The sequence below is a fragment of the Grampus griseus genome (genome assembly GCF_964374135.1).
Source record: "Grampus griseus genome assembly, chromosome: 1".
Lineage (NCBI taxonomy): Eukaryota > Metazoa > Chordata > Mammalia > Artiodactyla > Delphinidae > Grampus > Grampus griseus.
Genome location: NC_139017.1, coordinates 1,010,266 through 1,035,821, shown reverse-complemented (window position 1 = coordinate 1,035,821; position 25,556 = coordinate 1,010,266). Strand labels below are relative to the sequence as shown.

At 44.3% G+C, this 25,556-nt stretch overlaps 1 protein-coding gene across 4 annotated transcripts in view; it reads left to right on the top strand.

Annotated features, from left to right (window-relative positions):
* IPO9 (importin 9) overlaps window positions 1–25,556 on the top strand; it is a 46,736-nt gene that overhangs the window by 9,934 nt on the left and 11,246 nt on the right. For 3 of the 4 annotated variants that reach the window (XM_082680598.1, XM_082680595.1, XM_082680597.1), the window contains 13 exons: window positions 6,854–6,915; window positions 7,135–7,221; window positions 7,953–8,154; window positions 10,950–11,038; window positions 11,743–11,829; window positions 12,337–12,456; window positions 12,568–12,668; window positions 12,852–12,910; window positions 13,504–13,655; window positions 14,327–14,425; window positions 15,301–15,407; window positions 15,774–15,913; window positions 18,159–18,318. In XM_082680598.1, the coding sequence (XP_082536724.1) occupies window positions 6,854–6,915; window positions 7,135–7,221; window positions 7,953–8,154; window positions 10,950–11,038; window positions 11,743–11,829; window positions 12,337–12,456; window positions 12,568–12,668; window positions 12,852–12,910; window positions 13,504–13,655; window positions 14,327–14,425; window positions 15,301–15,407; window positions 15,774–15,913; window positions 18,159–18,318 (1,465 nt within the window). Of the gene's footprint in view, window positions 1–6,853; window positions 6,916–7,134; window positions 7,260–7,952; window positions 8,155–10,949; window positions 11,039–11,742; window positions 11,830–12,336; window positions 12,457–12,567; window positions 12,669–12,851; window positions 12,911–13,503; window positions 13,656–14,326; window positions 14,426–15,300; window positions 15,408–15,773; window positions 15,914–18,158; window positions 18,319–25,556 lie in introns of those variants that run through there. The other variant, XM_082680596.1, reaches the window with a different exon arrangement.

The following is a 25,556-nucleotide window of genomic DNA, read 5'->3' as shown; positions in this document are numbered from 1 at the left end:
CTTCTCTTGTTGCAGAGCATGGGCTCTAGGTGCACGGGCTTCAGTAGTTGCGACGTGCAGGCTCAGTAGTTATGATGCATGGGCTTAGTTGCTCCGCGGCATGTGGGATCTTCCTGGACCAGGGCTCGAACCCGTGTACCCTGCATTGGCAGGAGGATTCTTAACCACTGCACCACCAGGGAAGTCCCTGGAAAATAGTATTTTGACTGTATATTGTAAGACTCAAGTCAAAAAGGACTGTACACAAAAATTATACTCCAGTTAATATATCTGTTTTCCACAAGTGTTAATAGTTCTGTAATTAGTTTCTGTGTATACTAAGATTGAACAAATAAGTAATTTTATTGTAGATAATGAGAGCCAGATTTATCACTATCAGAGAAAGCATTACAAATAAGGAGGACAAGCAGAGTGAACCTTGAGATATTGGATTGGCATTTGAGTTATCAGTAGATAGATGGATGGATTGGCAGGCGGATGGACAGACAGATGTATGTGTAAGCATGGGTTAGTATGCATACATGTGTGTCGTAGTGCTGTTCTCTGAGAGGGCCTAGGAGCAGTGACATCCCAGAAACAGTGAGCACACCTAGCGCCCAGATCTTGATTTCTAAATAGCATTCTCCACTAAAAAGCACCAGGGCTCCTTGGAGGAAAAGTTGATTCCAGGGTTTAGGCAGAGAAAATACAAGGTGAGCCTAGAATATATCCTGTGATAACAGAATATAAGGAAGGGCTTGAAAAACGATGGGAGCATGTGGAAAGGCCTGCAAGAAGGTGTGCTGGCGGCCACAGTGGAACAGCTGAGCAACAGAACAAATAATGAGAATGTTGGGTTAAAACTCATGAAGTGAAATGAATAAGCATGAGTCCACACGGGTCGAAATAAATAAAGGAGACAGGACAGTGCTTCCTTACAAAAGAATTGCAAGTAATTAGTAAGTGTAAAGAGAATAAGAAATACAAAAGCACCACAGGACAAACAACACAGTAATAATTGTTGCAGGCAGGATCCACAGATGGGTGCTAAAATCAATCAGTGAGTGTTTGAAGAGAAACAGGATATGAACATAATCTCTAAGTATCTCTCTGAAGATTTTTGTCATTTGTAAAGGGAAAGACAGTACCTTTACAGTGGAAAATCCAGCAGACCGCACATTACCAAGTGGTCATGGTTAACATTACCAATAAGAAAATTTATCAACATTATAATACGCTAAGGACACAGCATCACTTCCCTGATATTCTTGCCAAAAACGAATAACCTCAATCTGATCATGAGGAGACGTCAGTCGAATGAACATCAAGATGTGTTCTACGAAATACTGACCGTTACTTATCAAAAGTGGTCGGGTCATAAAAGACAAGGAAAGAATAGGACTGTCACGCATTGGAGGAAACTGCTTTAAGTCTAAAAATTATTTCAAAGTTAAACATTAAAAAAAATAGGCATAGGGATTTCCCTGGTGGCGCAGTGGTTAAGAATCTGCCTGCCAATGCAGGGTACACGGGTTTGAGCCCTGTTCCGGGAAGATCCCACGTGCCACGGAGCAACTAAGCCCGTGCACCACAACTACTGAGCCTGCGCTCTAGAGCCCATGAGCCATAACTACTGAGCCCACGTGCCACAACTACTGAAGCCCGCCTGCTTAGAGCCCGTGCTCCACGACAAGAGAAGCCACCACAATGAGAAGCCTCAGCACTGCAGTGAAGAGTAGCCCCCTCACCGCAACTAGAGAAAGCCCGCGCGCAGCAATGAAGACCCAACGCAGCCAATAATTAATTAATTTTAAAAAATAGGCATAGGGGCTTCCCTGGTGGCGCAGTGGTTAAGAATCCACCTGCCAATGCAGGGGACACGGGTTCGAGCCCTGGTCCGGGAAGATCCCACATGCTGCGGAGCTCCTAAGCCTGTGCGCCACAACTACTGAGCCTGCACTCTGGAGCCCGTGAGCCACAACTACTGAGTCCACACGCCACAACTACTGAAGCCTGCGCGCCTAGAGCCCATGCTCCGCAACAAGAGAAGCCACTGCAATGAGAAGCCCTCGCACCACAACAAAGAGTAGCCCCCGCTCGCCGCAACTAGAGAAAGCACACGCGCAGCAACAAAGACCCAACGCAGCCAAAAATAAATAAATAAATAACATTAAAAAAATAGAGCAACCCAAATACAAAAGAGAACAATATGAAGGAAAACATTTAAAAAGAAATAGGCATAGATTATTTTCAGTAGTTTTTCACCTGCTTACCTGGATAAGCCTTGAACATGGAACATTGCCTGGAACAACTTTTTCCTGATATTAAGCTTTTGTATTGCATAAATACCCTTTGGATGGCTATTTCAGTGGAATCTAGTTATGATAGTTAGCACTTACCATGGAAAGTAACTTTAGTTACATCGATAAGAAAGCCAAACAGTGTACTCATGATGGGCAATAAAAATAATAGGACAACAACTGGTTTTTTTTTTTCTTGTGATGAAAACTTTTAAGATCTAGTCTCAGCAACTTTTCAGATATGCAACACGGTATTATTAACTGTAGTTGACATGCTACATGTTACTTCCCCATGACTCTATTTATTTTATAACTGGAAATTTATACCTTTTGACTCTCTTCACCCATTTTGCCCACCCCCCCATCTCCAGCTTCTGGCAACCACCAGTGTGTTCTCTGCGTCTGTGAGCTTGTTTGTTTTGTTTTGTTTTGTTTGTTTGTTTTAAATTCCACGTATAAGTAAGACCATACGGTATTTGTCTTTCTCTGACTGACTTACTTTACTTAGCATAATGCCCTCAAGGTCCATCCGTAGTGTTGTAAGTGGCAAGACTTCATTCTTCTTTATGGTTGACTAATATCCTATTTTGTGTGTGTGTGTGTGTATCTGTACTCACATACATACATACCACGTACATATTCTTTATCCGTTCACCTATCGGTGGACACTTGGGTTGTTTCCACATCTTGGCTATTGTAAATAGTACTGCGATGAACATGAGGTGCATATATCTTTTTGAGTTAGTGTTTTCATTTTCTTTGGATAAACACCCAGAAGTGGAATTGCTGCCTTAAATGGTAGCTCTATTTTTAATTTTTAGGGGAACCTCCATACTGTTTTCCATAGTGACTGCACCATTTTGCATTTCCACCAACAATGCACAAAGGTTCCCTTTTCTCCACATTCTTGTCAACACTTGTTATCGCTTATCCTTTTTAAAAAAAAAAATTTATTTACTTATTTTGTTGTGCTGGGTGTTAGTTGTGGCAGGCAGGCTCCTTAATTGTGGCTCCAGGGCTACTTAGTTGTGGCATGCGAACTCTTAGTTATGGCATGCATGTGGGATCTAGTTCCCTGACCAGGGATCGAACCTGCACCCCCTGTCTTATCCCCTGCAGGGAAGTCCCGTTATTGCTTATCTTTTTGATAATAGCCATTGTGACAGGTGTGAGTTTATCTCATTGTGATTTTGATTTGCATTTCCCTGATAATTAGTGTTGTTCAGCATCTTTTTCATGTGTCTGTTGGCCATCTCTAGGTCTTTAGAACAGTGTATATTCAGGTCCTCTGCCCATTTTAAAATCCAGTTGTTTTACTTGCTATTGAATTGTATGAGTTCTTCATATATTCTGTATATTAAACCCTTAATAGATACATGATTTACAAATATGTTCTCCCATTCGGTAGGTTGCTTTTGTATTTGGTTGATGGTTTCCTTTGTTGTGCAGAGCTTTTTAGTTTGATGTAGCCCCACTTGTTTTTGTTTTTGTTGCCTTTAATCTTGGTGTCAAATGAAAAAAAAATCACCAAAACCAATGTCAAGGAACTTACTGCCTATGGTTCCTTCAAGCAGTTTTATGATTTCAGGTCTTTTACATTCCAATCTTTAATCCATTTTGAATTGATTTTTGTGTATGTTGTGAGATAGTGGTCCGGTTTCATTCTTTTGCATGTGGCTGTTCAGTTTTCCCAGCACCATTTGTTGAAGGGTCTCTCCCTTCCCCATTGTATATTTTTGGCTCCTTTGTCATAAATTAATTGACCATGTATGTGTGGGTTTATTTTTACGCTCTCTGTTCTCTTCCATTGATCTGTATGTCTGTTTCTATGCCAATACCACACTGTTTTGATTACTACAGTTTTGTAATACAATTTAAAATCGGGGAGCGTGATGCCTCTAACTTTATTCTTTCTCAGGATTGCTTTGGCTGTTTGGGTCATTTGTGGTTCCATGCTGATTTTAGAATTGTTTGTTCTGTTTCTGTGGAAAGCGCCATTGGAATTTGGATAGGGATTGCCACGGCAGCTCAGGGCCCAGGCTTTAACCCCACTGATCATAGCTCTCAAGTCGGATGGTGAGCCTGTTGTAACCTGTGCACCTGCCACGACCAAGCAGTTCTGAAAGCTGCTGTCCATTCTCAAAGAAGTGCTGTTCGGTAGGAAGAATGTGAGTCACATGAACGTTTTAATCATCTAGTAGCTAAAGGGTAAAAAAGAAACAGGTAAAATTCATTTTTAATACTGTAATCATTTAACCAAATGTATGCGGTGTATTATTTCAATATGTAATCGATATAAACTTTACTAAAATATTCCACAGTATTTTGTTTCATACTGCGTTTGCAGTCTGGTGCATGTCTTACATTTCCAGCACGTGTCAGTTCTCGGAGGCCGCATTTCGGGTCCTTAGTAGCCACTTGTAGCTGATGGCTGCCATATTGGATCACGCAGCCCTGGAAGGCAAGATGCGAAAGTTAGGGTGCGCTCTTGGCCTTACATTCTGCTTCCTCTTTTCACAAATATATATTTGATAATTTACTCCTTTGCAAGTATAAATTAGATCTAAATTCAAACTTTTTTTCTTGTGGTAAAATACACTTAATATAAAGTTTATCATCTTAACCTTCTTGAAGTGCACAGTTCAGTGGTATTAAATACATTCACGTTGTTGTACAGCCCTCACTGCCAACTATCCCCATTTCTTCCTGTAAAACTGAAACTCTATACTCGTTAAGCAGTAACTTTCCAATTCCCCGTCCCCCAGCCTCTGGCAGTCACCATTCTACTCTCTGCCTTTATGATTTTCACTACTGTAAATACCTCATGTAAGTGGGTACGTACGTACTTGTCTTTTTGTGACTGGCTTGTTCCCCTTCGTGTACTGTCCTCAGGGTTCATCCATTATAGCAGTTGTTTTAGCCTATTGCAGAATTTCCTTCCTTTTAAAGGCTGAGTAATATTCCATTGTACATATAGACCACATTTTGCTTATCCATTCATCTGTTGATGGTCGCTTGGGTTGCTTCCACATTTTAGCTATTATGAAATATGCTGCTGTGAACATGGCATACAAATAAATATCTCTTCAAGACAGTGCTTGCATTTCTTTCGGGTATATACCCATAAGTGGAATTTGCTGGATCATATGGTAATTCTATTTAAAAATTTTTAAGGAGCCACCACTGTACTGTTCTCCACAGTGGCTGTACCCTTTTGCATTCTCACTAACAGTGCACAAGGGTTCCAGTTTCTCCACATCCTCTCCAATGGCAGTTTTCTGTTTTTTTGATGGTAGCCATCCTAATGTATGTGAGGTGGTACCTCAGTTTTGCTTTTCATTTCCCTAATGATTAGTGATGTTGAGCATCTTTTCATGTGCTTATTGGCCTTCATAAATCTTTGGAGAAATGTCTGTTCAAGTCTTATGCTCATCATTTAATTGGGGCATTTTGTTGTTGTTGAGTGGTAGAATTTCTTTATTATAACTGGATGTTAGTGGCTTATTACATACCTATTTGCAGGTTTTCCCGTTCTGTGGGTAGCTGCTTTTACGCTGTTATAGTGTCCTATGATGCACAACATTTTTTAATTTTCATGAAGCCTAGTTTTTCTTTTGTTACCCGTGCCTTTGGCGTCACATCCAAGAAATGATTGCCAAATCTAATGTCATGATGTCACGAAGCTTTTGTCCTATGTTTTCTTCTAAGAGTTTCATTGTTTTAGGCCTTATTAGGTCCTTGACCCATTTTGAGTTAATTTTTGTTATGGTGTGAGGTAAGGGTCCAGCTTACTCCTTTCGCACATGGATATCCAGTTGTCCCAGCACCGTCTGTTGAAAAGACTGTTCTTTCCGCACTGAGTGATCTATTCCATCGATCTGTACGACCGTCTTTATGTCAGTACCGCACTGTATTGATGGCTGTAGATTTGTGTGAGTCCTCCAGTTCTGGTCTTTTTCAAGACTGTTTTGGCTATTTGGGGTCCCTTGAGATTCCATATGAATTTCAGCATGGGTTTTTCTGTTTCTGCAAAAATCCAATCATTGGGATTTTGATAGGGATTACATTGAAGGATCTAAATTTTAATTTGGGAGTCAGAGTTGTTTGTAGCCTCCCAATATGCATTTCGAGATTACTACTTACGTTGCTTGTTAGAAACTGCTCACTTACAACAGTTGTATTTTTAGGACTAAGCCTGTGAAGGCCAGATTTTCTTAGACCTAATCATCTCTTCTTTGGTGGTGTACATCTGGACAACTCCTGAAGTCTCACCTTTTAATTTTCCTTTGGGGTTAGATAGCAGCGGTTTTTGGTTAGATACTACGTGCATCGCTACCTTGGAAGGCGGAGACGGCTGTGCAGCGGTTGGAGGAAGTGAGAGGTGCTGGACTGTTCATCGCGAGCAGCCCTGCCCTGCTTCTCTTGCTTAGAGGAGCCAATCTGAGCAGTCATCAGCACTCTTGGAGCCACTGAATCCTCTGAAATCTTTCCTGTTGGCATCAGGGTTAGAGCTCAGTAAACCACTATGGCGATCCTGGGCGCTCTTGGACTCACAATAGACTTTTCCCTTCCAGAATTTGGTGTTCACCTGGCAGAGCTGACCGTAGATCCTCAGGGGGCATTGGCGATCCGTCAGGTAAGTCGAGACTGATTGGCCCAGTTTATAAGTAATTTCCCTTTACTTGGTGAAACTTTCTTATGGGAAAGTGAAAGAATAAGGCCACTTTATAAATAACTTAGAATTTTATACCAGATTTAGATAGACTTCAGATGAATATATCGGGCCGTGTGTACGATTTGTATGTGTGAAGAGAGTCTTTTTCTTGCTGTGCTACTTGGCTTACTCTTTTCACAGCTGGCATCAGTCATCTTGAAGCAGTACGTGGAGACTCACTGGTGTGCCCAGTCGGAGAGGTTCAGGCCTCCTGAGACCACAGAAAGGGTGAGGAGAGGTACTCGACTTGTCTGCCTGTGGAGATGGTGAGGGCCGTTCTCTGACCACAAGGAGCTATCAGAAGGCCATGGAGTGACTGGTAGCTGGCATTGCAGGAGCCATGCTACAGATGAGAGAGCTCGAGTGCCAGGCGGACCTGGGTGCAGATGCCAGTTTGCCTTTTACTAGCTATGAAATACTCAAAAAGTATTTTAACTTCTAAGCTTCAATTTCCTAAATATCTAAAATTCCAACTTTAAAGAGTTGTTTGAGGGTTACATGAAATAATGTTTCTAGTTAGTCCAGTGCTGTGCAACCGTGCTGGGCCCCCAAGAAATTGTGAGGTAGAAGGTCTGGAGCAGCGCTGTCCATTGGAGCTTCCCGCGTCATGGAAACATTCTGTGTCTGTGCTGTCCAGTACAGCTGCTGGTCACCTGTGGGTGCTGAGCTCCTAAAAGGTGGCTAGGGCAGCTGATGTGCTGAATTGTTAACTTCATTTAATTTTAATTAATTTACATTGAAATGGCTGCATGTAGCTGGTGGCTACCATAATGGACAGCATAAGTTTCGAGACCATAGTTAGACTCTCTGGATGAATTACTTGTCCAGTTGGCGTATTGGAGTTTTCCATAGATATGCAGTGTCTTGTACACATTGCTTTTCCAGCATATGAACTGGATAGGACTCTGCCACTCACTTATAACCTGGTCTAATGGCAGGTGGGCTTTTCTCCTCTCCAGGCAAAAATTGTCATCCGGGAGCTATTGCCCAATGGCTTAAGAGAGTCGATAAGCAAGGTGCGCTCCAGCGTGGCCTATGCGGTGTCAGCCATCGCTCACTGGGACTGGCCCGAAGCCTGGCCCCAGCTCTTCAACCTGCTCATGGGGATGCTGGTGAGCGGAGACTTAAACGCAGTCCACGGCGCCATGCGAGTGCTTACAGGTATTGGAGACCATCCCCTGGTTTTGCCCCCTGGATCCCACGCATCACCCTCCCTGCTGCTCCTCCAGCTGTCACGTCCATGGCTGTCCTCCCGAACCGGTGACACTTCCCAGGGGACGAAGTCGGTGTTGTGCTTCCGCCACTGCGAGCCCTTCCCACTCAGGAAAGAGTCAAGTGTGGCGGTTACGCACGCAGACTTCAGTTCACAGTCTGGCTTAACCTTGACCCAACCTACTTCGTCTCTTGAGCTTGAGTTTCCTTGTGTGTAAAATTCAGGTAATGATGGTGTCCACCTCAAAGGAGCATTAGGCGGTATAAGTGAGCTAATCTGTGTAAAGTGACCTGTGGTAGCACACAGTGGATTTTAGCCATCATGATTAGATCATTATTATATATTATTTTTCTGCTTGGTTCAACCAAAGCAAAGTTAAGAATAGTCAAGTTGAATTTTTATGGAGATATAAGAAAGAAGATAAAAACAGTCCCACTCTGCAATCCTGACCTTCGTTTGGCCAGCTTAGAAAAATATGTAGTCTTTGGTGTATTTTCTTTCTTTCTGTTCTGAGAAGTTGAGAGAAATACTTGAACTTTGAGTCCAAGGAGACTTAGTGAACAGCTCTTCTAAGCTTAGCTAACCTATCAGTCCCTCATAGGACCTATCCTTAAATACCCCCAGGTATGGCCTGAGTCTCCCAGTCTCTTGCAAATTCTGCCCTGCTTCCTGTCCCCCATGTGGGGTCACTGCTCTCCTTTGCTTTCAGGGAATCCTTATGTGGACCTTAGCCACTGGGTACTGATCTGTTAGAAACCACATTGCTTTCTGTTTATATAAGTTTGCGAAAGTCTCACCCCTGTCTTACCACCTCCTCCGTGATCTGCTAGCTTACCTGAAAGGTATTCTTACCTAGTTAGGAACGCTGTTACAACCTTTTCTGAGTGTCAATCAGTTTACTAAACTTGGCATTTGGGCCCAATTTTACTAGTCCATCTAATATTGATAGTAGATAATACCAGTTCTATGTCCAAAAGCAAATCGCCCCTCTCCTTTTGTTTCAAACCCCCTCTTCCCGTGCCCCAGCTGCCTTTTTGCACCACCCAGTGTATTTTTATTGATTACATGTGACGGGTGCTCAGGGCATAGAGCTGACCTTATTGAAAAGGTCAAATGCTCCTTGCTCAGATGCTCCCTGCCCGGCTTATTGCCCTTGTTTCTCTTGTACGGCGTATTATTCAGGTGATTTCTCCTACCCCTCTCCGTGGAATGAGCTTTCTAGGATTCGTTTTTTTACGGTACGCGGGCCTCTCACTGTTGTGACCTCTCCCGGTGCGGAGCACAGGCTCCGGACGCGCAGGCGCAGCGGCCATGGCTCACGGGCGCAGCCGCTCCGCGGCATGTGGGATCTTCCCGGACCGGGGCACGAACCCACGTCCCCTGCATCGGCAGGCGGACTCTCAACCACTGCGCCACCAGGGAAGCCCTAGGATTCTTTACTTACAAGCTCATGATGCCAAAATATCAATTAACAGACCTATTTTCTACTAAGGAAAGGAAGCCTATTCCCTTCCAGTCTTGCAACACAAAGTTCAGCTTCTTTTTTAAAAACCTGGAGAAAAGAATAGTTGTACGTTTGTATATACAGTTGGCTTGCTCAAGAGCCCTTGTTGTGCTTGACTAAGGAAATCACTGTTCAGTGAGATGACCTTTCTGTCAGCCACACACCTTCACTTGAGGCTGGGCCGCGCTCCGGCAGCTGCAGCTCAGGTGTGCGTGTGGGGAGCAGGGCACTGGTGTGGGGGCAGGAGCCTGGCAGGAGAGCGGGTCTGACTCTCGTCAGGGCTGTTGAAGGTGCTGTCCCAGTCTCTCGAATGTAATAAGGCTTATTCCCATTACACTTAGCTGTTTATCAATGACAGCTAAGGCTGATGGTGTGAAGGAAATGCAGACACAGCCGCCAGGGCTTGAAATGAGTGATCCATGAGCCTCAGCTTTCTCTTCGCTCTCAAAGAGCTTTGGAGACTGATGTCGCTGGCATCCCATGCTTTTTCTGACCTGATGAGTGACTTCAGAAAACTTACTTTGGACTTCAGCTTGTAAAGTGTTGATAAATTGAGGCTATCAAGAGTGATCATGAGAGTAATGAATGTGGTTGGTTAAGCAGCAGAGGCCACTGGGACTCGAGGGCTTGTATTCCACGCTCAGCGACACAATCCAGAGCCCTGCTTGCTGTCTCGGTGCCTTGTGAGGTTTTGGAAGTGAAGGGAAGGCTGGGACCCACACTTGCCTCGCCTTCCTCAAGTCTCATTCCGCGGCCGGGGTGCTCTTCGCCACCGTCACGGGGTGTAAACCCCCTTCTCTTCCTCTGAGCAGTGGCCTGACCTCTAGGTCAGTAGACATCGTCCCCATCTTCAGGGTGGAGCTCAAGCCAGGTAAGTCTGCACAGACTTGACTGTGTGCATCAGAACAGCTTCTTGGGCAGGGTATTGAAAGTGGAACAAAGGTGAGACGCCTCCAAGTGCACCTGGATGGTGACAGTGGGCACAAACTAGATTAATTCCGAATTTTCCTAAGGCAACCTCACAAGGATTCTTACACAGTTCCGTTACAGGTTTTCTTTCTTAATCTCGTGTATTCTCCTTTATCTCTGCGTTCTCTTTCCCTTCTAACCAATAATGACACTACTTCCGTACGCCAGGGTAAGTCTCCCAACCAGTGTCTTTCCCTGTGTGCCGCCTAGAAGCAGTTCAACAGTTTTCACGCGGAATGTCTTTGTAAAGCGGGGCTTTCTTCTCTGTAGAATTCACTCGAGAAGTCACAGACACCCAGATGCCGCTGGTTGCTCCTGTCATTCTCCCAGAGATGTACAAGATCTTCACCATGGCCGAGGTACGAGTCTCAGCTGCGCCATCCAGCAGGCAGAGCTGCTCGGGCTCTGGCCAGCCGCCCCCGCTCAGGGGGCGCCCGCTGTGTTGGCTGCCGGTCCCCAGACCTGAAGACAAGAACTGACAAAGACTGAGCTGGGATGATACTTAGGCCTTCGCTTGTAACTGCGAGGACAAGCCTGTGATGAGAGCGTGCAGTAGCTGCAGTCTCCCCTCACATCTCACCCCTGCTGCCTTGGTGCTGCCTTGCCTCTCACGGGGCAGCCCACCCAAGCTTGTTCGCCTCAGCCGAGTACTTGGAAACGATTCTACCCCTGCACTGCGCCCGATAAGCCCTTCCTTTACTCTGTATGCGTTTGGTTAACCTCCCTCCTCCTCTCCGGCCCCAGCCAAGGGCTGTGTTTTGACAGAAATACGTTAACCGTGTTGGGATTTCAGGCCGTATCCAGCTTCATATTTTTGTCAGATTAACCCACAGAGGCCTGTATGTAAGGCTGATTCTAATAAGTTCTGACATCGTGCTGCCTTCCATTCTCTGGATTACAGAAGAGTCTGTCTCCTGGACATGAGTGATTGACATTTCCTGTCTCTGTACCTCCAGTCCCATGTCAGGATTTAGTAGTCACAGTTTAGTCTCACACACGCGCATGCACGCACGCACGAACGCACACCCACCAGTCTCATGGCTACACTGTAACTTGTTTCCAGGTGTATGGTATTCGAACCCGTTCCCGAGCCGTGGAGATTTTTACCACTTGTGCCCATATGATCTGTAACATGGAGGAGCTGGAGAAGGTGAGTGAGCCTTTAGGTTGGTAACAGACGGCCTGCCTAGAGGTCTTCAGCACAGCAGTGCCAGGACGGACACTCGCCGTGTTGTGGATGCAGTGAATGTTCTGGTTAAGTTCCTCATCTGCGTGTAGCTTAGTTTCCTTTCGTCTGAGCCTTATTTTTTCTAACACCTCCTCCTGCATCTTTTTCACGCTAGTCATCACCCAGAACTTCACTGCTCTTTTATCTCTCTCCCATGTGGAACCAGCCTAGCTGAAAAATACCAGTCCCTGGGATTGAGAAGCTGGCCTTATGTAATAGCTTTGAAGAAGCTCCTGGTGAGGAGCTGCCAGTGTTGGATAAGGACACAGCAGACCTTGGGGACACCTCCAGTGACCTTGTGGCCACGCCCTTCTGATTGAGGCCCGAGCCTGAAGGGGTCTGGAGACAGCGCGGGTCTCGGTGTTTGGTGCATGCACTGAGCCACTGATTCGGGCTGCGTCCAGTACTGACTTTGGTTTCTGCCGCCAGGGCGCGGCCAAAGTCCTGATCTTCCCTGTGGTGCAGCAGTTCACAGAGGCCTTCGTCCAGGCCCTCCAGATACCAGACGGCCCCACGTCTGACAGCGGGTTTAAGATGGAAGTCCTGAAGGTAAACATTTACTGCGATGGAGGTGCTGGGGGTTTGAAGGGTGCTCTGAAAGCAGTGATTTTTTCCCCATAGCACTTGTAACTCTTGGGGTTTTTCTCTTTAACTTCCCAGGCAGTGACAGCCCTGGTGAAAAACTTCCCAAAGCACATGGTGTCCTCCATGCAGCAGATTCTGCCTATTGTTTGGAACACCCTAACTGAGAGCGCAGCTTTATATCCTTTCCAGAAGGCTGACGGGCCTGCCAGCCCATGGTTGGGAATCTAGCCTTGGGTCCTAACGTCCATGTGGTTCCGCTTGCTTAAAGAGTCTGCTCCTAGTGCTGGAGTGTACAGCACTCCCTTGTAGAGTGTGTCCAAAGCAGACTGCTGATTCTGTTTCTTTACTCTTCATTGTACTTATGTGAGGACAGAAGTAAACTACACAGAGGAAGTGGAAGATCCTGTGGATTCTGATGGTACGTGGCGTGTCTCATCTCAACAGGTGCACCACTTAGTGGGAAAGGGAGCCAGGAAAAGACAGAACAGAGGCAGGAACTTAGAGGCTTCATGCTCTTAAGAGAGTGTTCTCACCGAGTTTCCTCTAAGTGTATTGGATGTGGGGAAATGAGAAGTTGAAAATCATTGATCTGTTCCTCATGGGCATTTGCGTAAGTCTCGTGAAATTGTAGAATTTCTGAGTGGAAGGTATGTTCAGTGTTTCTGATTCTTTTTTGGGGGGTGGGGGGTGGTGCCTCGCTGCACAGCTTTTGGGATCTTAGTTCCCCGACCAGGGATTGAACCCACACCCTCAGCAGTGAAAGCGCTGAGTCCTAACCACTGGACCACCAGGGAATTCCCTGATTCTTTTACTTGAAAAGCCAAAGAGTACTTAATAGCCTCAAGTTCCTTTCTTTGACTCCTCAGCCCCTTCTTCCATTCCCTGGAGAATAATAATTAGCAAGTGCTTTAACTATTCATTAACTTACAGAGATGGTGTAGTTCCTTTCCAGCGTCTGTGCTTTCCTTTGGCTTCTTGTCATTAAAAGCTTCTCTCGTGTGTTTCCTGTAGGTGAAGTCCTGGGCTTTGAAAATCTCGTCTTCAGCATTTTTGAATTTGTCCATGCTCTCCTAGAAAATAGCAAATTCAAAAGCACCGTCAAGAAGGCCTTGCCTGAGTTGATTTACTATCTCATCCTATACATGCAGATCACCGAGGAGCAGGTAACAACGTATGGGAGACAGTGACCGGCTTGCATTCAGAGAGTGCAGCCTGCATGTGGGGTCTAAGTCAGGCGACCAAGTGATTTTGAAGAATAGACACCTGAAGAGTAACTTCATGGGAGGGTCTAGAAAGCTCTGATGTCATTATGTTGCCGAATCCCTGGGTGTTGGGGTTTTATCAACTCCTGCACTAGGTAATTGGGCTTTCAGAGTACTAATACTTTTACATCTATAGGACCGCCAACCAAAGGCCCAGATAGCCAGAAAAGCCTACCTTTCTCTATAAATAGTGAGATGTAATAGAGTTCAGATCATTAGCCTGGTTGGTGAACCATTAGACCAGAAAAGAGCATTAAAAAATATGATAATGCCTGTCTCGTGTGAACAACACAAGGGTGGACATGATTTTCCATTAAATGCCCATCAGACCTACTAGACTCAGCAAATTGACGTATCTGGGGGTAACAGCCACCTACAGTAGGAGGGGCCAGCAGTCAGCCACCTTCTGCAGCGGCCTTTGCTGCTTAGCTTGTTAAAGGGCTCGCTTCTCTGCATCAAAGAGAATAGCATTCTGTTCGAGCTGAGAACAAGAGGCTGAGCCATTCCAGTGTGTGGATGGAAAGGGGAGCAGACGGGAGCCTCAGGGAAGCCTGACGTCCTTGTCCTTTCAGATCAAAGTGTGGACAGCCAACCCCCAGCAGTTTGTGGAAGATGAAGATGATGACACCTTCTCCTACACTGTCAGGATCGCAGCCCAGGACTTGTTGCTGGTAAGAGGGCCACCTTGACACTTCAGCCAGATGATCCTGAGCCGTTCCTCTTCTTTCCAGATCTCTAACCCAAGCTGAGCAGTGTTGTTGGGTGACTTTGTCGTAGACTTTTGGGGGATAAGAAGAGCATCTCGAGTGACGTCTGAGAGTCCGGAGTTCCAAAGTCACTGCTCCCGGTTCTGATTTACGTGTGGATGTTAGGTGTGAGAATTGTGCAGAGGATAGTGTTCTAATGAGTAAGGATGCTTGAATCAGGAGCTTCTCAGTTTCATTCACTCTTCGGCAAGAAGCTGTAGCACAAACTAGACGTTGGCAAGTTAAAAAAACTTGCCGAGAGCTTGGACGCCCAGGTGGCTGCTCATGTTTCTTTGGCTCTGACTGGAGCCCAGGACTGTCTCTAGGCTGAGGGTCTGTGAAGAAGCTGCCACCTGCCGCCTGTCAGGTGCGAGGCCTGTTCTCGTTGTTTCATTGTTGGTGAGCGCTCCTTGTTATCCTGCGGTGTTTCTAAGGCACCTAGGAAAGACCACGCCAAGTTTCAGCTAGTAGATTGGCCTTGTATTTCCACAGTCAGGCTCCCAGAGAATAAATATCTGGTCCCCTGCCATCCAGAGCTGAGTCTCTCATTGACCACTTAGGCTCTGCTGAATGTAGCCAGAGGGAGCTGTCCATTTTGTGAGCTTCACAGTGCTTGGGCACTGCGGAAATATGGGTACTGCTTTACTGTAGAGACCTTAACACAATTAGGGGCTGTATTTTGAGTGTACCTAATTGGGCTCAGCCGTGTGTATGGGAAGGAGTTGGAACCATTCAGTGTGCAATGAAGCTTGCAGTTTAATTTGCACAGAAACATTTGTTAGCGCCTCTCCTCCCACCAGGCTGTGGCCACTGATTTCCAGAATGAGAGCGCAGCAGCCCTGGCCGCCGCAGCGACTCGGCATTTACAGGAAGCTGAGCACACCAAGAATGGCGGCACCGGACATTGGTGAGAGTGGGCGGCGGGTGCCCCACTGAGGGACGTGCTCTGGGCATCAGGTCGGAGGCAGGCGTGTCCTTGCTTTGCGTTATCTGTTTTAAAGCAGTTCTTCCCATCCTTAAAACAGTTGGCTAAGATGCTTTTACCCCATTTTAAAAAGGTTTGAAAGGAAGGACTTTTGCTTTGTTTTTAATTAGAAAAACGTGTTATTATTAAATTACACCGTTTTCAGTTATAGGTTTAGATCGGAAGAGCAGCTCAATGCACTTTGGGGTCAGGCTGTGCTGAAACGCCCTTTCCTGAATTGGCTTCCCTCAAGCGTCTGTCGCTTTGACCGTGGGTGTGTGTGACCAGGCTGTGGTGTCCCTTTGGCAGGTGGAAGATCCATGAGGCGTGCATGTTGGCCCTCGGCTCGGTGAAGTCCATCGTCACCGACAGCGTGAAGAGTGGCAGGATCCCCTTCGACATGCATGGCTTCCTGACCAACGTCGTCCTCGCGGACCTCAACCTCTCAGGTAGGTTTCAGCACCGTGCTCAGGCCCACCATCAGCTCAGTTCTGTTGTTCACTTGGGCAGGTAAACCTCGGGGTGACCATTCTTCTTCCACCCTAAAGCTTGAGCTCGTCTGAACCTCTGAACTGCCCAGAGACCTTGACTCAAGCTTCACCCACTGAGAGACTAGGATTGCCTCGTTCATAGCTCTCCATGCTGTTCTCTCACACTGTTCTCCCAGTCAGCGCTCAAGTCCCGGGTGTTTTCTGGCGTCTGAATAGAGTGCAGATTTGGCTGCTCTGCCTTGAGAACTCTGCTGCAAGCTCTGTCATTGCAAAGTCCCCACGCCCTCAGGCAGCCTGTGTGTGGTTCATCCTTCCTGTGTGCTTCTTGTCAGTTTTCTCAACCTCTTCTGTCTACATGATTAAATGTCCGTTCCCATGTCCACGTTCACTACTAGCCTTAAAAAGTAGCCTCGACTGCGTGAGCCTGACTTCTCAGCAGCGCAGGGCAGCGGCTGAGAGGCGGCGTTGTCTCTGTGTGACGATCTCCGTGCCTTGTTCTTACCCTCAGAGCCCCCAGTGCTGTCTCTGCTTCCTCCTTGAGTACTTAAGTCGTGGGACCCCTGCGTCGTCGGGGCCGTGTCAGTGCACTCACTGCTTCCTCTCCGTAGGATGCCCTCTGGGTAGCTTAAGCCATTGGAAAATGTTCTCCACCTCTCCTTAGGCCAGCTGTCATGGGGCATCTCAGGCCTGAGTCACAGAATTAAGATGGTTGAGCATCCAGAGCTCCGGACCCACTGAGCACGTTCCTATTGATTCTGCATTGACCACGTGCTGCGTTATGTTGTGGTTGACAAATATGTTTTCTTTCTCCTGCTAGAATGTAAGATATTTGAGTACAAGCCACGTCTAATATATCCTTTTGCCCCACAGTGCCTGGCACCTAATGGACATAGTGTAATCACGTGTTGAATGACAGTGTTGGAATTTCTCAAACTCACCAGCACATTTTTTGTAGAACTTGCCCTAGCAAAGCTTTTCTGTACAAGCCATTCTCAAACTTTTTGGTCTCAGGACCCCTTTACACTTTAAAAAATTATCAGTGATCCCAAGGAGATTTTTTTGTGAGTCACATGTAACAGTATTTAACATATTAGAAATTAAAACTGAAAAGCTTTCAAAATATAAGAAATGCAAGCATACGTTCCATTAGCTGTCAGAGCCATGGTGTCACACATCAGTAACCTCTGGAAAATTCCACCGTACACTCGAGAAGGAATGAGAATGAAAAAAGACAAATAATGTCTTGGTATTGCTATGAAAACAGTTTTAACTTTGGGGACTTGCAGGTGTTCTTGGATGGTGCTCTCCATTACATGAATTAGTATGTAATTATTTGGCACCGTTTGCTAGGTTCTGTTGAATAGGTTCCATCAACTAAATGTTTATTGTACAGGTAACTAATTTAAGCTCTATAACAGCTGAATAAGTATAGTCTCTGTCCTCAAGCATCTTATAATAGGCAAGGGGTAGTAATCCTTACACCAGTGCCTAGAATATCAAAACATATATTTGTGTCATGTTAGAAAGCTAAAGACATGGGCTTAAAGTGGCAGAGATAGTTAGGATTACTTCAGCCCAAGAGATCGGTTAGATAATGCAAGGAGAGGTGAGTGTGTTGGCTTATAACCAAAGCACAGAAATGGCAAAGGAAGATGTTGACTTCCTAGGGAGGGGTGTGTGCCTGCGTTTGGAAGGCACAAAGGGAAATGAGAGGTAATGCTAGAGTCACTGATCTGAGGGGACCTTGAATGCCGTGCGAATTTAGATGGGCTTTATTTGGTAGACTATGGAATTTGCTGACATTTTAAATAAAAGCATGACAGAGCTATAATTTACAGTATTCCAATAGTGGTCCAAGAGTAGGAAAAAACTGGCAGTGGAGAAGACATCTAGAGGACTGACTAGTAGTGTGGTAAGGGGTGGTGAGAGCTGTGGTGGGAACAAGGGTGGGGGGCTTTGTAGACTAGGAATATTCAAAAGGTACTTTGCAAATAGTGAAAAGTGAAACTAGGGAAATGATTCTGTGCCATAGGTCATACATTTGCTTTTATCTTTCAAGATCATGCTTTTTCTCTCCATTACGTTATGTATGTTAGGTGGTATCCAGTTACTGCAACAAACTGAGGAATAGTGGTGGGGAGGAGGGTGGGCAGTAGCAGAAACTTGTATTGTTCAGCCTCTAACTGCTCTCTCTTCCTCCCAGTGTCTCCTTTCCTCTTGGGCCGGGCCCTTTGGGCTGCCAGTCGGTTCACTGTTGCTATGTCCCCTGAATTGATCCAGCAGTTTCTTCAGGCAACAGTTAGTGGTCTTCATGAGACACAACCCCCATCAGTTCGAATTTCTGCAGTGAGAGCCATCTGGGGGTGAGTACGCCACCTTAGGACAACGGAAACTGTTTTAAGAGAAAGTTGCTCAGGGTAGAAGTCCCAAACAGCAGTTGTCCAGTGGGTTATGTTGCTTGGAAATTTCTGAAGATCTCCCGCAGAATGGCTGTTGGAAGGACAGGGAAAGAAACCATACCAGAAACATGGCTTCTGTGAGTCCCGGATACATCCTGTTCCCTTTTACTCCTCGTTCCTTTTCAATTCACTCCAGCTCTGGAATCATCTAGACCAACTCCCTGTCTTACAGAGAAGCAGAACCTGAGGCGCCGAGAGATAACTAACTTGCCTAGGGTCGCACAGCAGCGGGCCATAGAAGCAGGCTTAGCGTCATTTGGTTGATTGATTGCCTCTGTATTGGAAACCAAATTTGGGATAATGTAGCCTGGAAACACTGCTTATTTTTTCCCGATTTTACCTCTCTTTCTCACAGCTAGTGTACTAGTGGCTCTATTAGTCCTTTATTTCTGTTCCTTCTCAGACCACAGGGAGTATTGATGTTTTCAGGAGTATTTTCAAGTCCAAACTTACAGAGTCTCAGTTGAATCCTAAGAATTGCTTGAAACCCTAAAAACGCAGAGTTCACCTTCCACCTGCCTGCGCTACCTCCTTACCTTTTGAAGCAGAGATTGAGGTGCTGGCATTACTATATGTCTTTAGAAAGCATTGCTGGGGGAGGGGGGAGCGGGGGGGCGTGCCGGCAAGATGTCTGAATAAGATGTCCCTCGCTCTTATCCCTCCCACAACAACAATTTGGCATCTGTCCAAGCGAGGAGATTGTCAAACTCAGTGCCATCTAAGGACAAGGAGAGCTGTTTTGAGAAGACAAGTGCACATCCCAGCCACTGACTTGCTGACCATAGTCCCGGGTACAGCCCCATTTGGCTTTGGTTCTGTCATCGGCACTGTACACCAAGGGACCCAGGGGGAATCTCACCCCACCTGTATGTCAGATAATAGAAACACAGACCTCGGTCCCAGCTGTGGATCTTGACGTGGTCCAGGGCCTCCTGGAGAACACTGACTGAGACAGTTACCCACAGATGAGAGAGCCTTTGTCGAAGTCCAAGCCCAGTGGAGAAGTTCTAGCACACCACTGGAGCAAAAAACAATCCAAGATGGGACACCTGGAAGAGGTCAGTCAGTAAAGCCTGGAGGAGGTGACTGCTACTTCAGATGTGCAGGCAGCAGTGCAAGACATAAAGGAACATGAAAAACCAAGGAAGCATGATATCACAAAAGAAACACAATAATGTTCCAGTAACCAACCCCAAAGGTGTGGAGATCTGTGATTTATCTGATAAAGAATTTCAAAACAGCCATTTTAAGGAGCTCAGTGAGCTACAAGAAAACACAGAAAGACAGTTCCATGAAATCAGAAAAACAACTCAGACAAAACGAGAAGTTCAACAAAGAGAGAAATCATAAAAAAGAACCAAACAAATTCTGGAGCTGAAGGATACAGAGAATGAAATGGAAAATGCAGTAGAGAGCATCAGTAGCGGAATGGATCAGGCAGAAGGAAAAGCCTGGAAATAGAAGGCGGAACCTTCAAAATTATCCAGTCAGAGGAGGATAGAGAATAAAGAATGAAAAAGAAGGAAGAAAATGTGAACTATGGGATATCTTTAGGAGAAGCAGTCTACAAATTATTAGAGTCCCAGGAGAAGAGAGGGAGAAGGGGCAAAAAGCTTTTTAAAGAAATAATGTCTGAGAACTTTCCAAATCTGAGGAGAGACTTGTACCTCCTACTTATAAAGCTAATATATCACCCCAAAATTTCAATCCAGGGTGATCTTCTCCAAGACAAAATGTAGCAAAAACTATCTAAAATCAAAGACAGAGGGAATTTTCAAAGCAGCAAGAGGAAAAAACTCTTCTCTCATACAAGGGAACTCCCATAAGGCTAGCAACAGATTTCTCAGCAGAAACTTTGCAGGCCAGGAGACAGTGGGATGATATATTCTAGGTGCTGAAAGAAAAAACTGCCAACCAAGAGTGCTTTAGCTAGGAAAGTTGTCCTTCAGAACTGAAGACAAGATGAAGACTTTCCCAGACAACAAAGCTGAAGGGGTTCTTCACCACTAGACCTGCCTTACAAGAAATGCCAAGAGGAGTTCTTCAAGCTGAAATGAAAGGATGCTAATTAATAATGTGAAAATATATAACACACTGGTACAGGTAAGTATATAATCGATTCGGAATACTCTGATACTGTAATATGGTGGTGTGTTAACCACCTAACTCTAGTATAAAGGTTAAAGGATGAAAGTGTTAAAAATAACTAGCTAAATACTTTATGATTATCATTACGAATACACAGTATAAAAGGAGTTAAATCGTGACATCAGAAACATTAAAGGAAGGGAATAAAGGGGGAGAATTTTTGTATGCAGTCAAAGTTAAGTTGTCAGTGTGAAATAGACTATCATATCTATAAAATGTCTTATGGTAACCACAAAGCAAAAATCTATGATAGACGCACAAAAGAGAAAGAGAAAGGAGTCAAAGCATTCCACCACGGAAGATCACCATTCACAAAGGAAGACATCCAGAGAGAAAGGTCGGGGGAACAGGGGACTACAGAAGAGCCAGAAAACAGTTAATGAAATGGGCTTACTTATCAAAACTTACTTTAAATGGATTAAATTCTCCAATTAAAAGTCAAAGTAGCTGAGTGGATTGAAAAAGAAGACCCAACTATATGCTGCCTAAAAGAGACTATAGGTTTTAGTACACACATAGGCTCAAAGTAAAGGGATGGAAAAAGATATTCCGTGTAAGTAGAGACCAAAAGAGAGTGAGGGTATCTATACTTTTATCAAAGTAGACTTTAATTCAAAAGCTGTAACAAGAAACAAAGGTCATTATATGATAAGGGGGTTAATTCATCAGGAAGATACAACAATTATAAATATATGTGCACCTGCCATCAGAGCACGTAAATATATTAAGCAAATATCAATATCTGAGAGGAGAAATAGACAACAGTACAATAATAGCAGGAGATTTATACCCCACCCTCAACAATGAATATGCTCATCCAAACAGAAAATCAATAGGGAAACGTTGGACTTAAACTATACTTTCAACCAAATGGACCCAACAGCATACAGAACATTCCATCCAACAGCAACAGAACATACGTCCTTCCCAAGCATGCATGGAGCATTCTCCAGGATAAGTCATGAAGCAGGTTTTAATGAAGTTAAGATTAAAATAATACCAAGTATCTTTTCTGATCACGTTGAGATGAAACTGGAAATCAATTACAGTAGGAAAACTGGAAAAATCACAAATATATGGAAATTAAACAACACACTTCTAAACAACCTGTGGATCAAAGAACTCAAAGAGAGATCTAAGAGTATTCTGAGGGACTTCCCTGGGGGCGCAGCAGTTAAGAATCTGCCTGCCAATGCAGGGGACACGGGTTCGAGCCCTGGTCTGGGAAGATCCCACAAGCTGCAGAGCACCTAAGCCTGTGAGCCACAACTACTGAACCTGTGCTCTAGAGCCCGCGTGCCACAACTACTGAAGCCTGTGCGCCTAGAGCCCGTGCTCCACAACAAGAGAAGCCACCACAATGAGAAGCCCACACACTGCAGTGAAGAGTAGCCCCCACTCACCGCAACTAGAGAAAGACCACGCACAGCAATGAAGACCCAACACAGCCAAAAATAAATAAATAAATAATAAATTAATTTTAAAAAATAATAAAGATATTTTAAAACACACGAAAATGGAAAATACAAATACCAAAACTTATGGGATGCAGCAAAAGGAGTTTTAAGAAGGAAGTTTATAGATAAAAACACCTACATTAAGAAAAAAGAAAGATCTCAAACAACCTAACTTTATACCTCAGGAATTAGAGAACAAACTAAGCCCAAAGGTAGCAGTAGGAAGATGAGAGCAGCAATAAATAAAATAAAGAGCAGAAAAATATTAGAAAAATTTAGTGAGACTAAGAGCTGGTTTTTTGAAAAGATAAACAAAATTGACAGACTTTAGCTAGACTAAAAAGAAGAGAGAGAAGACTCAAGTACAGAATCAGAAATGAAAGGGGAAACTTTACAACTGATAACACAGAAAGACAAAGGTTCATAAGAGACGACTGTGAACAGGTGTATGCCAACAAATTGGATAACCTAAAAGAAATGCATAAATTCCTAGAAACATACAGCCTAACAAAACTGAATCATAAAGAAATTGAAAATCTGAACAGACCAATAACTAACAAGGAGAGTGAATCAGTAATCAAAAACCTCCCATAAGACAAAAGCCCAGGACCAGATGGTTTCACTGGTAAGTTCTACAGACATTTAAAGAAGAATTAATACCATTCCTTCTCAAACTCCTTCCAAAAAATTGAAGAGGAGGGAACATTTCCAAACTCATTTTACTAGGCCAGCATTTCCTGATAACAAAGCCATACAAGGACACTACAGGAAAAGAAAACTACAGGCCAGTATGCCTGATGAATATAGACGCAGAGATTCTCAACACAGTACTAGCAAACTGAATTCAACGCAGTAAAAGGATCACAAACCGTGATCAAGTGGGATCTATCCCTGGGGTGCAAGGATGGTTCAACATACCATAAATCAACAAATGTCATACACCAATTAATAGAATGAAAAACTAAAAATCACATGAATATCTTAATAGATGTAGAAAAAACATTTGACAAAATTCAGTACTCATTCATGACAAAAACTTTCAAAAAAGTGTGTAGAAGGAACACATCCCAACACAATAAAGGCCATATATGACAACCCCCCCAGCTAACATCATATTCAACAGTGAAAGGCTGAAAGCTTTTTCTCTAAGATGAAGAACAAGGTAAGGGTACCCACTCTCACCACTCCTATTCAACACAGTACTGGAAGTCCCAGCCAGAGCAATTAGAAAAGAAAAGAAGAAATGGTGAACTATCACAAAGAGAAATTTAAAAAACAATCTCCTGTACAATTGCATCAAAAACAATAAAATGCGTAAGCATAAGTTTAACCAAGATGGTGAAAGATCTATACACAGAAAACTGTAAGACATTGATGAAAGATTGAAGAAGACACAAATAGAAAGATGTTTCATATTCATGGATTGGAATAATGAATATTTTTCAAATGTCCAAACTACCCAAAGCAATGTACAGATTCAGTGCAACCCCATCAAAATTCCAGTGGCATTTTTCATAGAAGAACAAACAATTCTAACATTTGTGCGGAATCACAAGAGACCCTGAATAGCCAAAACAATCTTGAGAAAGAAAAACAAAGCTGGAGGCATCACACTTCCTGATTTTAAACTATATTACAAAGCTACAGTAATCAAAAAACAGTGTGGTATTGGCATAAAAACAGACACAGAGATCGGTGGAGCAGAACAGAGAGCCCAGCTATAAACCCACACTTATATGGTCAATTATTTTATGACAGAGGAGCCAAGAACATACAGTGGGGGAAGGACAGTCTCTTCAATAAATGATGTTCGGAAAACTGGACCCTTATCTTACACCATATACTTAGGTCAACTCAAAATCAATTAAAGACTTGAACCTAAGACCTGAAACCATAAGACTCCTGGAGGAAAACATAAAAGTTAAACTTCTTGACATTTGTCTTGGCAATGATTTTTTTGTATTTGGCAACAAAAGCCAAAGTAAACAAGTGGGACTACGTCAAACTAAAAAAGCACAGCAAAGGAAACCATCAGCCAAATGAAAAGGCAACCTACTGAATGGGAGAAAATATTTGCAAACCATTTATCTGATAAGCAGTTAATATGCAAAATATATGAAAAACTCATACAACTCAATAGCAGATAATCTGATTTTTAAAAATGGCAGAGGACTTGAATAGACACTTTTTCTAAAGAAGACATACAGATAGCCAACAGGTACATGAAAGAGCGCTCAACATCACTAGTTATCAGGAAAATGCGCATCAAAACCACAATGAGGGCTTCCCTGGTGGCGCAGTGGTTGAGAGTCCGCCTGCCGATGCAGGGGACACAGGTTCGTGCCCCGGTCCGGGAGGATCCCACACACCGCGGAGCGGCTGGGCCCGTGAGCCATGGCCGCTGAGCCTGCGCGTCCAGAGCCTGTGCTCCGCAACGGGAGAGGCCACAACAGTGAGAGGCCCGCGTACCGCAAAAAAAAAAAAACACAACACAACGAGCCACCACCTCAAACTTGTTAGAATGGCTATCATCAAAAAGACAAGAAATAACAAGGTTGGTGAGGGTGTGGAGAAAAGGGAGCCCTTGTGCACTGCTGGTGGGAATGTAAATTGGTGCAGCCACTGTGGAAAACAGTATGGAGGGTCCTAAAAAAATTTAAAAATAGAACTACCATTTGATCCAGCAGTCCCATTTCTGGGTATATATCCAAAGGAAATGGAAACAGGATCTCGAAGAGGTGTCTGCACTCCTGTGTTTATTGTAATATTATTCACAGTGGCCGAGACATGGAAACAACCTGAGTGTGCATCGGTGGTTGAGTGGATGGAGGAGATGTATGAGTATTAGGTGGACCATAATATAACTCAGCTGCGAGAAGGAGGGAACGCCTGCCGTTTGCAGCAGCGTGGATGGACCTTGAGGGCACGGTGCTGAGTGAAATAAGCCTCACAGAGGAAGACAGATACTGCATGGTATCACTTATATGTGGAATCTTTTAAAAAGCCCAGCTCATTGTAAAGGAGAGCAGGAAGGTGGTTGCTGAGGGTGGGGAACATGGAGAGATTGATGAAAGGGTACACGCTGTCGTCGGTCCGATGACCAAGGGCTGAGGATCTAACGTGACATATGGTGACTGCATCGTGTAACAGGACGTAGAAATTAGTGTTCTCACCCAGGAGAAGGTAAATCTGAGATGATGGACCGTGTCAACGACCTGGACGTAGGAAACCTTTCACGCTGTGCATGTACGTCCAGTCACCGCAGTGGACATAGCTAACCATTTTATAGGTCGGTCACGCCGCAGTAAAGCTGAGAAGAATTTAAATTTAAAGAAATTTCAAGATTGTTTAAATTTTATATTACTCTTATAATCAGAAAAAATATGTGAAGAGAACTCTCTTTTTTTTAGTAGTTTTCAATTCTCTGACTACATGGGCATTGGTTTTCTGGAAAGGTGTAACAGCTGTCTCTGGAAAAGTGACAAAAGCCATGAACGTGCACAGCAAAGAAATGGACACTCATACCTGATTATAAAA